Genomic DNA, 16,442 nt, shown 5'->3' on the forward strand with positions numbered 1-16,442 from the left:
ATCTGGTACAGCTTAACTTTTAGTCTCCATTCTTTCTGGAATTTGAGAACTTCAATACCCAATGTTTGTACAAGTGTGGAATAAATGGAGCACAGACTTCCTGGCCTTCTGTTTTTGCCAAAGTTGTATTTTAAAGTGCACTTAGAAGATCCTACTGCCTATTCATCTGCAACTTTAGAAATTAAAGAACACCAAATCCAACTGCAGATCTGCTAAATGGGTGCATCTGCACTAAACCAAACAGGTGGGAAGGTCAGGCACTCAGAACAGTCACCACACACATCCTCTCCTCCTGCTTCCCAGATCCCTGTGATGATCCAGGGATCCCTTGTTCCCTCAGCCAGCCACATTATCCACCTCTCCTGTCTGGCGCCCCCTTTCCTCATGCAGGCCTCCACATGGGAGGAGTTGGGCTGTATTTAGGACTGAAGAGCAGAGTGCTACTGCTGATGGGTCAACAGGCTGAATTTGCCAGTGTGTAAGGATATAGCAGGAAAATACAGCCAGCCTACCCTGCCTTGGCGGCCAAGACTGGACACAATCAGCGCGTATCTTGGCTCTTCTCATCAGAGCCAGCACTACCATCATCCTTCCATCCACTGTGGCCATGAAAGGGGTTAAAAAGCTCCAGCTCAGAGAGCAGAAAACGTCTATACTTAACAGATGTGGACATTTTCTGGAAGACACACCCACTCCTTCTCCCACATACGGACTTGAAAAAATTCACTGCTGACACATAAGCATGAGGGGACTGCTACAGGTTATAGATCCAGCTCCCTTGATGGGGCAAATACTACATTTCACACCTTTCATAAACAATCCAGCACTGGACTGAGTCCAAGCAGACTTTTTACATCTTCCTCTGTGCAGCAGATGCCTTGTCTTACCTTGTCAAAGAATTCATACAGCCTGACTGTTTCACAGACTCGGTGCCTCGTTTCATCTAGCTGGGTGCAGAACTCCTCCAGCTGATCTTCATAGGTCTGCAGCTTTACCCTGTAAGAATGCACATCCACAAACGAAAAGTCTTCCCACTGATTCATCTTCTTTAATGCTTCCTGACCCCTTTTGCAATATTCCTGAAAACAAAAAGGAATTGCTTATGAGGATAGAGACCTGGAATCAACAGTAAGTAGTCTTCAAGGCCATTAACAGCTAGGGCTAATTAGTCAGGTTTTTAAGGTTCAAGTCACATGCACTGCGGAGTCTTTGTTTACAGTAGAATTCCGAAGCCTGACTTCTTATGATTTACACTTGTCACACAGCAGCTTGTAAAGGCCTACACAGCAAGACCATGGCTCAATCAGGATCAGAAAAAGGCAGTGTTACAAACACATCAAAGGAGGAACAAAAAAATCCATCTTTCATCCTAGTAGTTATTTTCCCCAAGACTGGTAAGTGCCATCTACTAAGTGTTGAGCTGGCGGCTTTGTCTGCAAAAGGAGAGCAGGGATACTATGTAGTGAGATGGAATGACACACACTTTGGTAATGAACCCTCTTAGCATGTGTTTGGCTGAGCACATACAAGACACACATGCTACCAACTCAGATGCTGGAGAATGTAATTTTCCCATCCAACAACACTTACACTGGCAATAAGATCAAACTCCTTGAACTGCTTTTGTGTTTGAAGCAGCATCTCCAAAGAATCATCCAGGTTGATGGTTTCCTTTAGCCGTTTTCTGCCAACATTCTCAATCCAACTGCTGACCTAGAAGAAAAGGGATAAGCCCTGCTTGTTAGTCACCCTGTACTACTCACCAACGTAGGCCTTCATGTGGAAAGACCAAGGAATTGCTCTCATAATGCTGGTCATCTCATTACTGGAAAGAATGTGTGTAGACTTCTCCCCCTGACTCCGACATTTCAGTCTGAGCCTCCTGCTAGGAGTTTTTCCACTTCAGGTTACAGAGTAATTGAAAAGCTCTGCTATTGCTCACTAGCCTTAGGCATAAACAGGACAAGTGGCTGCCTGGGCTCTGTTTTGGGTGAGCCATGGTCTAAAGCAAGCTCTGCAACCTGCAGACTGGCCTGACTATTATTATTGTTATCCCCAACTGGGATCAAAACTCCTTGCTGCTAGATTTCCTACATCACTTCCCTTTTCTGATTGGCAGGACATGAACTATGTCAGTGTGAATGTATTGATGGATTCTCCCTATCTGCAATGTTTCATGGTTCTCTGGGACTCTCAGCTACTGGTTTTCTGAAGGCAGCTCTCCACAAAGCTGAGCAGCAAAGCTGAGGAACTGCATGTTCATCAGTGGAGCCCAGCTACTGCCGCAGTTATCAGCCCATATCCTCAAAGAGGGGCAGAGGACTGACAAACAAGAGCATCCTAAAAGCAAAGCAGTCATAGGAGGCCAGGCAGGATAACACAGCATCTCCATCATCACTAGGTTTTAAAAACAGGCTGGTAAACTTGTCTGTAATGCTCCAGGCATAGGTGCACCTGGGGGAAGGGACAGACTAAGTGCTTCCTAACGCCCACGCATCCTGTTTTCCTATGTCACCTGAATCCATATCCCAGTACTCAACCTCATACTCAAGGACAAACTCCTAGTTCTGTAGACTGTGAGGTTACAAGGAGCAAGCCCACTGGCAAGAGGAAGAGATGGTGGTGGGTTCCCAGTACTGCAGAGAGGCACACTGCTGCTGTACAGATCTCCCAGGCAGGCTTAATAGCAGGAGCAGGTGCTGCCATCATTGGTGATCTACAAGCAAAGTACGCTGGGAACAGTTGCGTGTTACTCAATTCAACAAAAAAATGAAGTTCAGCTTAAAGCAGAAATAGGTTGCAGTGCTTACTTTTGTGCCTCTTTTTATTTCTGTTTGGTATTAGGAACCTGTATGTTTAACAAGAGTCTCTACCAGGTTCTTGCAAAACACTTCTTGTCCTGAACACATCCTGCAAGGCGCCCAAGTGTCTGCCTCCAAATGGGAAGTCATTAAAACACCTGGATCCACCTTGGCCTGTGAAAACACTAGGTAGGCTATAGCCTCCTTTGCAAATCCAGTTTCTACCAGAGGAGAGGAGCCCAGAATCCCAGAAGAACAATGGTGAAATTTATCCTAATAGTGATTTTTAAAGACAAAAACTTCTCATTGTTGATGAGTTACAGCACAGGAGATCATGCGACTCCATAACCTCAAAGCTGAGTTCAGGCTTAGGGATCTGCAACATGGTACATCTGGGATCTGCAACACTGAAAGGACTGATCAGCTCTTGTGGGATCCTCAGACCTGAGCTGCTTTATGACTTTTTGAGGTCCTCTATTAACATGGCTACAGGTTTCAAAGGTCGTTCTGAAAGCCAGTCCCTGTTTGCTTCAGTTATCCCATGGCTGTCAAGAGTTTCAACAAGCACTAAACAAAGGGAAGCTGAAGGTTCCACAGAAGTGCAGGGGGTGGGAGGTTGAGCATGGCTCTTGGGCTAAGGATAACAGGCTGTTCCCTTCCTGGAGCCTGTATAGAGGGCTGCACCCAGAGGCAAACTGAGTGCGCCTGGTGCTGCACCCGGAGGGGAAGGAGTGTGCCTGGTCTTATCAGATATCAGGGACCTGAGAAGAGCACAGGAATCTAAACAACAGAGTACATAACAGGGATGGGCAGCCAGTGTGGGGCAGGGTTATTCAGCAACAGGATGTCAGCAAACCCTGCAGGAGCTACAGCCCAAAGGGGACAAGCAGACTTACTATCAGCTTGTCATCACTCTGCTGCTTCTCAAGACGAAGTATGAAGAATGCCTCATCAACAAGTTCACTGAGAGGGTCAAAAAAGACACCCAACCTCCAAGTGTATTGCTTACCTATGAGCCACTTCACAGACGTTTATGGGGTTTGACTGATCCACACCTAGAGAGAAGCCAGGGGACTTTCACCTGGCATCAAGAGATACCAGAGAAATAAATGGCTTGATTCTCAGCACTGCTGAAACTCTATCTCAAATTTTTTTGTTCAGTTGTTCTTTTTAAGCATCAAGCATCACTGTACACCTTCACACAACAGATCAGCAGGCCCAGTACCTGCTGTGGAACACACAGTCAGAGGACAGCAGTCACTGGAACTGACAGGTAGGCATTACCTCCTTAAAACACTTTTCCACTTTCTCGAACTCCATCACCAGCTCCAGTTCCTGGATGCGCTTGTTTGACAGCATCACCAGTCGGTGAACACCCTCATCAACTTGATTATAAAGCACGCTGGCAGCATCGAGTGCATCTCTGCAAGGGGACACAGGTCTGGTCAAGGCTTTTGCATTATGTGTTTCATGCAAACACAACCTGGCCAACAACAGTGCTCCAGTCACCCTCCCCATGGGACCCACACTGGCCATCTGCATATGGAGAACAGAAAAGAATACTGCTGCTCCTTGTACATTACCATGATTCACCACTCTGACCCCAATGCAGATAACCCGGCAGGAAGGACAAGAGCATTTCCTCCCAGCCAGGCTCCTCGCAAGATTTACCGTCTTTCTCACACTTTCAGCTTTTCGTAAACATAGATTGTTGCATCAATGGATTTTCACAAAACACAGGGTCAAGCAGTTTCAGCGTCTAACCATCATTTGAATTTAATTAGGTAAATAAGCCACCACTAGTAAGCAAATCTCTCCTGAGTGGCAACAACAATATTAAGTGCCTGATGCCCCACTTACACTCAGGATTTACACCAGCCAAACAAAAATGCAAAGCGTACAACAACTCAGTGCCAGAAGAAATCAGATTTTACAGTGCTGTGCTGAAGAGATTCATAGATTGAGCTCCCTACCTTCCACAGGCAGCCGTGCTGACCAAAGCCAGGCAGGCAACACCAGGAGGCACTCTCCCTGCCAGCCTGGTCCACAACACACAGGCAGGCATGGAGGGGTCAGGACAGAGCCCAGTGCCCTCAGATGCTGCAACCACAGTCTTGGTAAGATGGTGAGTATTAGGAAGATCCTTTTAGATGTGTACAACACCTCTCCAGCACAGGCTTGGGATCCAGGAGACAGAAGAGCATTCAAGGTTATTCTTCTTGTATTTCTTTTGCTTCCAGATTTCCCCTCCTACAATTACGGGCTCAAGAGACAGCTACAAGAAAACACTACAGCCTCCTTCAGCTGTGCTCTGCACTGGCATGTTCAGCTGCCTGGTCATCTCCTGTACTCATTCTAAACCAATTTTCATGTCATTGTCTTACAACCTTCTGACTTATTAGAGCATGGCTTTTTTATCATGTTATTTAAATTATCTAAAACACTTGCAAAATAGGTAGCTAATATTGCCAATGGAATATAATTCAAAACAATTCAGCATACATGTTTATTTCTGTCTGGGTTTACAGGCAGTCTTGAACCTATGAAATGCAACCAAATATGAGCGTTTAGTAGCAGTCATCCTGTAGTTTTCATTGACATGAAGTAGTGCCATAGGTCTGGACAACTAGCTCTGCATATCAGAAATCCACACTATTTTTCCATTCAGAATTCCACCCAGTGTGCAACAGCCAACTTCTCAAACCTCAGGCTCTTAGATACTTTTGTTTTCCCTCTTTGAAATGCCATTAGACTGAACTAATTTCTCCAAAGTGCAGCCAAAAATACTCAAATAGTTTCTGGACTAAGATCAGTGCTACCGCAGTGCAGAGCAGACAGGTTCTCTACAGAGAATCTGCAGGCTTCAATGGAAAGATCTGAGCTGTAGCACTGCTCTGGCATTTCCCAAAACCGCCATAAACAAACCGTGATGATATGAGCCTTCTGTTTTGTAACCCTTTCTTATGGACAGACTCAGATCCAACCCAGGAAACTCACAGCAGCAGAGTCAATAATCATTGTCCAAGCTGAGCTCTGGAAAGTGTTTATACAGCAGGTTGTGGAGGCAAGTTCCAGTCAGCAGCAGTGACACAGCTGGGACAGTTAATGAGAAAAAGTTGGGACGATGGCTGCAAGTTAAATTTGGCAACACCATTAATGCAGTTCGGTTTTGTGCAGCAGAGCGTATCTGTCAAGTCCCATTTTCTGAGTAAGTCTCCAGCATACTCATGGCCAGACAGGCAGACACCCTTCGGCCTTACTCCCACAGGGCTGAATTCCCTGCTGGCATGAATGCTCTCATCCACTGAGGAAAACACATGGATACAGCAAACACTTCCTCCCACTGGCACAGACAATCAAGCACCTATAACTTTAGGCATTCCATGCTGCTATATGCAAACATTTTCAATTACCCCCTCATGAGGCAAAATATTTTTCAAACCTTTCCCTGAGCTTCCATGGAAATCACTTTGGTGTTGATGCTACTTCTTTGATGGCACTTGTTAGCAAGCCAGACTGACCTGCTAGACCTTTCTGTAATAGAAGTCCTTATGTCCACCCAAGCCAGTGACAAAGTGAGCATCCATGGCTTCAGTACTTAACGTGGTATTGTCAGAGGGCCACCTGATGGCACAGGGACCTGAGACAAGGGTTCCAGCTCTAGCACTGCATGACCTAGCACAGAGTATGATCTGATTAGGGGACAGGAGCCAGGGAGTCCCACCCTGCCCCTTTCCATACCCAGAGGAAACAACCCCCCTGTTTTAAGTCTGAGTAGTTTTCCTTGACAGGAGCCAGTAGCAACCTGGGCTAATAAAGACTACAGATTCTAGCAGAGTAGACAGCACACTTCCCAAAGTCACAAAACACTGGCTTTCCTGAAGACAACACTGCAACACTGGAGGGGGGGGGGAAATCACCCTCAAGGTAGAGGGATAGGAAGTGATTATAAAAAAAAAAGCTACCAAAACTCACATTTCAAGGTTTTTTTTTAACCAGAAATAGGTGTACCACAAGGTCACTGTGTAAAGAGGCTTTTCCACTGTGCCACTGTGGAAAACACCATTCTCTTGGAGCCCACTTGAGACCGATGCTGGCCTTATGATCAGCAAACCCCCCACCAGGGAAAGTCAGATTCAAAACTGCAGCAATAAAGTACTCCTGCTGGCCCACCAACCCAAGTCCAAGGAACCCATTTCAGCAAAAGGGGCTTGAGTGAGCTGCTTGGTGCCCAACTAAAGGACAGAGTAAAAGTCACCCCAAACAACACTTCTGGCCCCACACATTCCTCCCACAGAAGGAGTTACCCTGCCTCTGACGATCTCAATCCAACCAAGCCTTTATGTGCCTTTGCAGAAGGTGGAAGGGAGCTCCAGTTTAGAAGTGAGCTCTTTGCCCCATTGGACGCAATTGTAAAATACATATCTCAGTAAATCATGTGGCAGCTACAAATGTACAGAATCTACACATCTATGCACATCAGTCACCTTCCCCCTATCTCAGCTGATGCAATGGTACTAAAAGTGACACTATCACTGAAGACACACACAGAAAATCTTTGCTTTACTGACCCACAAGCATCTCAAACTTACCTGAAGTCATCTGGGATGCATTTGGGAGTTTATGCTATAAACAGGGACTAGATAGAAAATTTAGTTCATAAGGCTGGAAATGAATTCTTATCAGTAAGTTGGGCTGTTTGGGGTTATACAAGCCAAAATCCCTTACTCTTGTCATTTAAGTGATCTTTTTTTTCCTCTGTGAATGCTTGCAGCAGGCTATTGATGTCCTTATCAGCCACAATTCACCACTCTAAGGCTGCCCCTTCTCATCATCCTGCCAATGGTTTCCTGAGTGACTGCAAACAACACACACAGAAAAAACGTTTCTGAACAGCTCCTCTGGGTTCAGAGTCACCAAACAACTTCAGGTGTGGCTTTATACTATTCCTGCTCCTCTGTGAGTTCCTCCAGCATCCCAGAACCTCAGCTCTTTGTTTCCAGGACCAGCCACACTGTTTTCATACATTCTGCCTCACTTGGCAAGCATTCATTAAAACCTCAATGTCTAGTTGTTGGTCTTCTGTTGCATCTCCAAGGTAACTCCATTCATATGTTGTCAGCCCCTGACAGTTCACTTTTACCAACCAGACAGGCTCTCTGACTAACATTCATCTTTTACTCTCTTACACAGAGGAAAATATAAGCCTTTCCATGCTGTACTATAAAGTAGGTAGGCAAACTGAGCCAAAGAAACCACTCAGAGTCCATGGGAAAGCTTGTTTTTTCAATTCACTTGGGCACTTCAGTGCTCCCAGAAAAGATTCACTAGGCATTAAGCCTGTTCTCCCAAACCTCTGTACATGTGTTTATCTATTTACACACACACACACACCCATTTGTTGATCTAGATCTTAAAAACTTCCTAAATGATTTCTAGTACACTAGTAAACTCCATAATATCCTGAAACAGGGAGTTTTATGGGAAAAATTATACTTCACAGGATTATCTTTTTTTTTTCAGCTTTAGACTCAGAAGTTTTTAATTTCTGTCCTTCAGAACCTTCAAGGCAGCTTAAACAAACAAAATATTGAAAATTTGGTTGAAGAAAAAAGTGACTTCCATCTTGGCACACAAAGGAAACACCTGGTTGTTAAGGATTTTAAAGATATTTTAATAGTGGCCTGTGCAACTCTGAGCACGAACGGCAGAGTTGTTTGAAGTCAGTGGAAAGTTTCATCTCAGCTCAGATTTGTGTGGATGTATTGCAATTTCCCTGCACACGGGAGTGTGGTAATAAGAGTCTTTCACTACATTCTTCCACGGTCAAATCACAAGAAGCAATTTTGCAATAGTGAAGAGTCAATATAATTTATAGCAAAAAGGACTAGCTTGATGTCAAGTTTATGCTTCCCCAAATCCTGTTTTCATTGGGCAATTATCATTTCAGTGGAAAAGGTTCCAAATGTCTTCAGTTTTCTGGAGAAGTGCCAAGCTGTTGTATAATGGTAGGGTAATTTTAAACCTATAATTTAGAAAGACCATTTCTGTCTCAATCCATTCTTCAAAAAAAGCCAGCCTTGGAGAGTTACACTTTAGTTTTCAAAGCAAAATACCTGTTTTGTTTTCAAAAAATAGATGGCCACAGAAGAAGCATCCAGCAGAATCAAAGAGCAGGTGCTGCCTGAGCCATGCCTGCCAATGTCAGTGAGATGCAAACAGGGAAGGGAGCAGCAGAACCATCACTATTCTGCACTGTCTGCCCCTTCAAGAACTATTACGACAAACAGCAAGAACAGCAGATCTAACAAAAGGGCTGAAATCAGGAATTCATCCTCTGACCAGCCTTGGTCAATTTTAAAATGGCAAAAACTCACGGATGGAAGGAAATACTACATTTTGGTAGTGTATTTGCTGGGGTTTGGGAAAGTATAGGGCAGCTAATTTGTAATGGGAAAATAAGATATCCTTAATCTGATTTGTTCTGTAATTTAGAAGAACACAGTCAAATGTTACAACATCAGCCTCATCTAGTCTTTCACTCTTGGTGCTGAACTTCCCTTGTGGATGGATGTCCCTACAGGTTTTAGAAGAAAATTAATAGGATCTGGAAACTAGGAGGTTTAAAGGATGGATTAGTCCAATGACATCACCCAGACCATGTGTGCTACAAACCACCTAAAACATCCTAAGCAATGCTTCTGGAAATCCTTCCAGGTCAGCAGGGACAGTCCTGTTTGCCTGAGGGACATTTTGCAGGACAAGAAATTCTTGGTTATTACTGCATTTTGGTAGCAATCTACATAAGTGCAATATTTATAATGATCCCATAAAAGGAGGACAACCTCAAATGCACAGTCCTGCTCTTTGAGCTGAGAGCTTCCCAAGCAGCTGAGGTTAAATTTCAAGCTAGCCAGAGCAAAGCTAAAGCAGATACAGCTAAATAAACTAATTATTCTCTGCAGCACACAAATAGCCATGATGGTTTCAATCCCCTGAGAAAAGTATCTGAGGAACTGGGTACATCTTCTAGAACCCTGAGGTGTCCTTTCAAAGGCACAGAGCTCAAACACCAAATCTGTGGTTGCCTGTGGGATGCCTGTTCCCACTGAGGTCAAGACCACAGACCTGGCTGAATCCCTCCTCACTAGGTTACCTGACCTGGGAGCAAACCATCCAATTAATACAACGAACTGCAGACCACAAGTGCCAAGTCTCTTCTGGAGCACAGTTTGTTTAAATGTGTTTTTAGCAGAAATACACTCAGAAATTCCTTTAAAAGTCAAGGGATCAATGCAGACAGTTAAACAAGTGTCTAAACACAGTCCCAAGATGTGACCTTTGTTTCTTTCTCCTGTCTGGCTTGCATTCAGTTACAATAAAACTGTGTTCAGATGCTGGTTGATTTTAAATCCCAGTAAGATCCCTAAAACTGACTGGAAAAAAAAAAGCCGTAAGAAATCCCAAACCAACAAGTATCCTGTTCATGGTGAAAGCTCCATGTGCAGGAGAGCCTTGGACAGGATTTGGAAACACTATTCTGGGAACACTGAGCCTCAAGATGTGGTTTTCTACCAGCTGTAAGCAATTTCTACCTAGAAACCTTGTCTAATGTACATTAACTTGCTTATGTTTATACTTTATATCCTTGTCAAATGCACCAGTCTAAGAGCTGTGTTCCTGAAGCTGGGACCACCAGGCTTTCAAGATGCCCTACTCAAATACATACACACTGTCATTTAAAGCCACATCCCTATTTCACTGACATGTCTTTTGCCCATTTCCATGGCTATGATCCATATAATAGCAGGGATTATGCTATTAACCAGCCCAGCAACAGCAGTATCTATCCCAACACAGTTATATAAAAAATGGTGCTTGTGGGATAGCCAGGGCTGAGGAAGGAATGTCAGGCAGTTCAGCTAACATCCTATACTGGAAACTTTTCACAATTTTTTCCATAATATTTTTAAACAGATAAAACACAGTGTATCATTAATTACCTAATGCCCTATTGGCATGACAAGCATTGCAAACAAAAACAAGCAAAACTGGAGTCTTCTGGGTAAATTCTCACTGAATCCAAGAAGATTTAGGTCATAAGACAGCAGAAAAAAAACAGAAAGGGAGCTGAGGGGAATAATCCCATAAAAACCCAAGAGGACAATGAAAACTTACCTAGACAGAACTCTGCAATCTTTTAGCTCTCTGCAAATGCCACAATTGACGTCTCACAGCACTTCATGCACTCAGAATGACAACAGCCCCAGCTCCACTCTCCTTTATGTGTGGAGCAGCAAGATTTGTTTAATGCGAGCGTAAGTGCTTTTTACTAGGCTCAAACTACCACCCAAACAGAGGGAACAGGTTAGACTGTAACCAAAATGAATACCAAGTAGCACAGTGTGTGTTTGGGTAGAAACATGGCCCTGCGCTCCTCCCTCCACCTGACACAAACAAATAAGGCCAGAGAAGAGCACTGCCACCCATGCTTGGCCAAAAGCTTAGTGCTCATCAGCACCTTCTGTGTCACCAGCAACAGCGCAGAGGCGTCTCGTGGTAGCCTTTGAGGCCATAATTTAAGCAGGTTTTTTCATACCTTCAAAGGTATACTGAGTATATACATCTTGTCTCAAGATGGAGGTTTTAGCATTTAGATCCACAGGAAGAACATGGAAACCTACAACGAAAGGTGCCTCTCGCAGATCGCATCAGGAGGACACACTGTGGCAAAGTGGTAGCATGAGAGGCTCCCAAAGCTCCCAGAGAGGCACAAAGATGAGCAGGCACCAGTTCAACTGCCATCAGTGAGAGGGACACAAGCATTAACACCTTCTGAAGCATGTACAAACACACAGAGCCACAGCAGACACACATCTCTAAAGCAGAAAAGGGATGGCAGCAGACAGTAATGCCTCCAGGAAGGATTTCCCAGTGTAAGATGCCTGGCTATGACCACCAGCCTATGGCAGCAGCTGTCAGTTTGACAGTGCACACACTATACCTTACAAACTGAGAAGTCCAGCCATCTCAGTCTTCCCAAACTGGGACTTAGACACCAGACACCTATCTCTCCCCTAACCTTGCTCCCAACTTGTTCCACATTTTGGATGATCAGCTTAGTCTCTCCGACTACCCAAGCTTCAGACAGTGCTGTGCAGTCCCTTGGCAGGGGGCAGAGAGCCTGTACATTATCCAGGTTTACATCCAGGGAGGTCATACACCACTTTTCAGAATGGCACATGCACGCCCTGTAACATCCCAGGAGTTTCTACTAGCAAGATCTTGCTGAAGATCCACAAACACAAGGTCTGCAGCACCACACAGCTACACCCCACTGCATCGTTAACTGGCCACAGCTTCCAAGTAGACCCAGAGTCTCAGTAATTCATGTGGAAGCCAGAACATAAACTGTGGAGGCTCTTAGCTGTAAGATCACCCTGACACTTTAACTGAGTCAGGTCCACTACCAGGAACCTGGCAGCTGCTGCTCAGGAAGTCTGTTCTGTACTGTCCATTACCTCTGCATAGCTCAAGTCCCCACCCAGGGCTTCCAACTAGATCACCAAGCCACACTAAAAATAGCCAGCTCACAAAACCAGCTCTTGGCTCTAGCCACTCCACCCTCAAAATACAGAGACTAACTATACTGCCTTCTGCAAACAAAGGAGAATTCACTCCTCCATCTATTTATAAGATACTTATTCACAGCTTGCAAGCACAGATTCTTTTCAGATGAGGAGCTTGAGGGAAGAGATTAAACTTTTTCTGGTTCCATGTTGCACAGAGCCAAGCACTCAACATGATCATTCCTTCACCATCTGAGGTTTTTTTCCTTTCAGCTCTCACCTCTAGGCTTGGGATTATCTTGCCCATCACCATGAAGAGCATGACACAATCCCACTCCTGTGCCACAGTGAGAAGAGGGGTTCATGATAGAGCCTGCAAGTTCATTCTGGTTATACTAGTATAAACCATCTATATATTCATATAAAATAGTTATACCTTCTTTACTTTTGACTCCTAACACATGTACAAGACAAAAGGCATTCACTGGGCACTTGCCTAGGCACACATTTCCAGCTCTTGGCTATGCTAGAAGAGCAGCAATAATGAGAATAACAGTGAAAAGCACCTGGCTAAAAACCAGGTTAAAAGGATCCTGGCCTTGCTGCCCAGCCCCACATCACAGCCCCACTTCAGCAAGAGCTCCCACTGCTGCTGCCTGACTTCTCTGATATTTCCATCATACTATTTCCATCATAAACTGTAAGTTTTTGACATCCACTACAGAAGCAGCAATACATTAGTCCACATTTCACTGCTGGCTCAGTGAGTTGCCTGCAAGCTACAGGTTAGTTATCACTGCACTAGATAGCCAGAAGCCAAAGCTACACCTACTAACCAACTCTACCTACCTTACTAAAAAGATCACGGTTATTAAAAAAGTTCCTGTTTGAAAGTACAAAAGGAAGTATTAACAGCACTGAAGTGATGGAGGTCTCTGTGCCATATGGCCACATTTACCAAGAGGAACTTCGGCTAGGCTAACAGCTCTGCATTTCAGCCCCAGAAAGACTGGGACAGCAAAACCTCGAAGAGTTCAGCTAACAGACCTGGAGAAGCACTGAGCCTTCAGCACAGTGGATGGTGTGAAGGCAAATGTGCTGGCTTTAAATCCACCAACAGTGAGCAAGTGGCAATGCCACCTCCAGCAATCCCCCTGCACCTCTAGGTGGCCAGCCCTATCATTACAGCACTTAAAGAGGCACCACAAAGACACTGGCTCATCAGTGCCACACCTACACCAACTCCAGGCCAAATTCAGCCTGGTCTTGCTGGAGGTGGGAGATCTCAGAGAGACCAGCTGAGCACAACACAGCCCCTAAGCCAACTCCCTGCAATGAGCTGCCTGCAGGATGTGTATTCTGGTAACTGAGCTCCTCCTTCCCAAACTGGGAAAAGGCAGAGCTCCAGACAGACTGCTTGGAGAAGTCTTTCATTTTTTGGATAAGCAGCTGGAAAGGTAAGGCTATCTTTTATAGTCGTACCTGGTGGAGAAAGGAGTATGAAGTCTCCTGATCAGCTCACAAGGTTAGCAGTTATGGGTCAAAGCCAGTGCTGTGGTGCTATAGCATCTCAGGATGAGACTCCTGGAAGCTCTTAAATCATCTGTTCAAGAAACAAATGGATGGAGCACAAGACGTCCCTCCTGCATGCCCACATCTATGATGGAATGAATTCAACTTCTGCAGGGAAGAACCTGTGGCACTGGCTTAGCAAAGCTTCACAAATCCCAGGTCAGACCCGAGCAGCAACGAGATCCCACTGCAATGTGCTACAAAATGCTCCAAAGGGCATGTCTGCTCTCCAGGAGGGCAGAGCAAACAGAGAAGGTTCCACAACCAATCCCACAAGAAGAGTTTCATTACTAAAGAAAGACTAAAGCAATTCTTGTTTGCCATGTGCTCTTGAAAGGTATTTGGCAGATAACATCTGACTGCACTGAGTACATGCCTGCTTCCTTGCCTGTTTTAACTTATTATCTCCAGCCTGTGGTCAGGCACTTTCAGAAGGGTTTATCAATCTCTATTCTTCCCAGCTCCCAGTGTTCTTTATCCACATGAAACCACAAAATAGCAAGAAAGACATCCGTGACAGCTGGGAAAAAAAAGCAAGTCAATGCCTTGTTTGGTTAATCCCAAGGTGAAGATAGAGATGGACTTGTCATCTTTATTCTTAAAAAATTTTAAAAACCACAATTTTACCTTTAGTTCTCCACTTGTAGTTGGCATATTTTAATTAAGTGGACCCAAAAGTCCAGGAAACTGCTCTTAAAATTGCATTCTCTATTTATATGTAATTCCTGCACATTCAGACAGTCACCTGTTCGTAACTGGCCTCAACTTATGACTAAGAAGTCCTGGTAGTCATGATGCTGTTTTGTCAGACTTTTGCACCACACAAGACATAAAAAAATGACAACAATGGGACATGTGATAGAGATAAAAGGTGTCTTAGAAGAGTAAAGCCATTTGACTTGCTTTTTGTAAATAATTTATTTCAAGTATTGGGAGAATGGGTGTGGAATTAGGCTGTTAAGCATTGATCAAGGTTTCACAATTCAAAGTTCAGAGTAGCAGTACCACAAACCCTGATGAGTGCACACACAAAGGTAGTCCTGTTCACTTTTCACACATCACCAGTTAGAAATCAAATATTGGACCTACATACATCAACAGCCACTCCACGCTTAGTTGGCCAATTCCAATATTTTGTCTCTACCCTGTTTTGATCATATCTATTACAGAAGCCTTGAAAATCATAACCTTTACAGTATTAGCAGAGCTTAGAACCTTTGCTATCTGCAAGTCAGATAGGAAAGGAGTAAGTGCAAAGCCTTGGAGGACCCAAAATCAACAGTGCCTTATACAGAGTTCTCTAGCCAAGTTATAGAGCTTGCTTCCCCATTTGAAGGGATCCTGGAACAACAAAGAGTGGACTTCTTTAGTCCTCTGCCCCAAGTTAGATGAAAATTAAAATACTGCATGAATTTTAGTTTCTGCAACTACTCCACAGCCTAGAAAAGAATAACTTTCTCTTGCTATATTCATTTACACTCCTCAAGCTTCAGAGAGCCACATATATTTGAGCCATGGCATACAGTTTCCCTTCACACTGGAAGGCAATGAATATAACCTGAATTAAGCAGAGATCATGCTACACAGCTTCAGCATGCACTCAAACACTGTACAATCAAAGAATTCTGTGTGTACTCCCCACCCCTGCCCTTGCTAAAGTAATCAAAGCAGTTAATTATCCTTAGGGGTTCTGTCAGATCAGGTCTCAAAGTTGATAATTTCCCTGCACAAAAACACAGGCTTAGCTTAAAACCAAAACAGAACATAAAACTCATGCACATTCTCCCATTCTCCTAGGACTCTAAAGTTGCTGTGTTGCTTAAAGTGAAATAGATAATAATTTAAAAACTAAACAAAACAAAGCACAAAAACCTGCATTATTGTGCTTCTCATGTCATGTGAGAATGAAAAGATTATACTGTAGCAATTCAATCCAAAACTGCATCAAGATTACTTCACCAGTTCAGCAAGAGAACTCTGTCTGCATAGTCTGCCAGAGCTCTGGACAGGAGTCACAGCAAGCAGGGAACAGAAACAGTTACACAGCTTGCTCTTCTCTGCACCAAAATGTAGATCCTCTTCTTCCAGTGACAGGCAGCAACTTGCATAATCATCCACTTGCTGAATTTTAAAAGAGAAATGTTCTTTTCACAGTGTTTGGTTGAGATACTCCACAACTACTTTGTTATCTTCTCTTCATTCCCTCCCTTCAAACCTCCCAGTTTGTGATGGCAACACAGAGTTGAACCAGAGCAAGGCTGCAGATGCACAGAGCTATTCCACACCATCCTGCCAGCCCCTGCGTCCTTATCTGCACCCACATGCCAGCACTTATCTCACACTGGGCTGGAAGCTCCTGGGTGCAAAGGCTGCCTTTCCACCTTGTTGTTTGCACAGCACATAGCACAGAGGCCTTCTCATGCTGATAGGCTTCAGGTGTTTTAACAGCACAAACACAAGTTGTGCAATGCCCTGAGGATGTCAAACAGCTGGGCTCTCT

General features: G+C 44.3%; 1 protein-coding gene across 4 annotated transcripts in view; it reads right to left on the bottom strand.

Moving 5' to 3' along the window:
* The window catches only part of PLEKHG4 (pleckstrin homology and RhoGEF domain containing G4), an 86,229-nt gene that overhangs the window by 25,727 nt on the left and 44,060 nt on the right, over positions 1–16,442 (bottom strand). For all 4 annotated transcript variants that reach the window (XM_014255503.2, XM_014255505.2, XM_014255504.2 and 1 more), the window contains exons 11-13: positions 4,086–4,224; positions 1,591–1,713; positions 888–1,079 (exon numbers count right to left, since the gene is read on the bottom strand). In XM_014255503.2, the coding sequence (XP_014110978.2) occupies positions 888–1,079; positions 1,591–1,713; positions 4,086–4,224 (454 nt within the window). The remainder of the gene's footprint in view (positions 1–887; positions 1,080–1,590; positions 1,714–4,085; positions 4,225–16,442) is intronic.

Source organism: Pseudopodoces humilis, chromosome 14 (assembly GCF_049639895.1).
Source record: "Pseudopodoces humilis isolate 2021_Gansu_Grassland_sample_001 chromosome 14, ASM4963989v1, whole genome shotgun sequence".
Classification (NCBI taxonomy): domain Eukaryota; kingdom Metazoa; phylum Chordata; class Aves; order Passeriformes; family Paridae; genus Pseudopodoces; species Pseudopodoces humilis.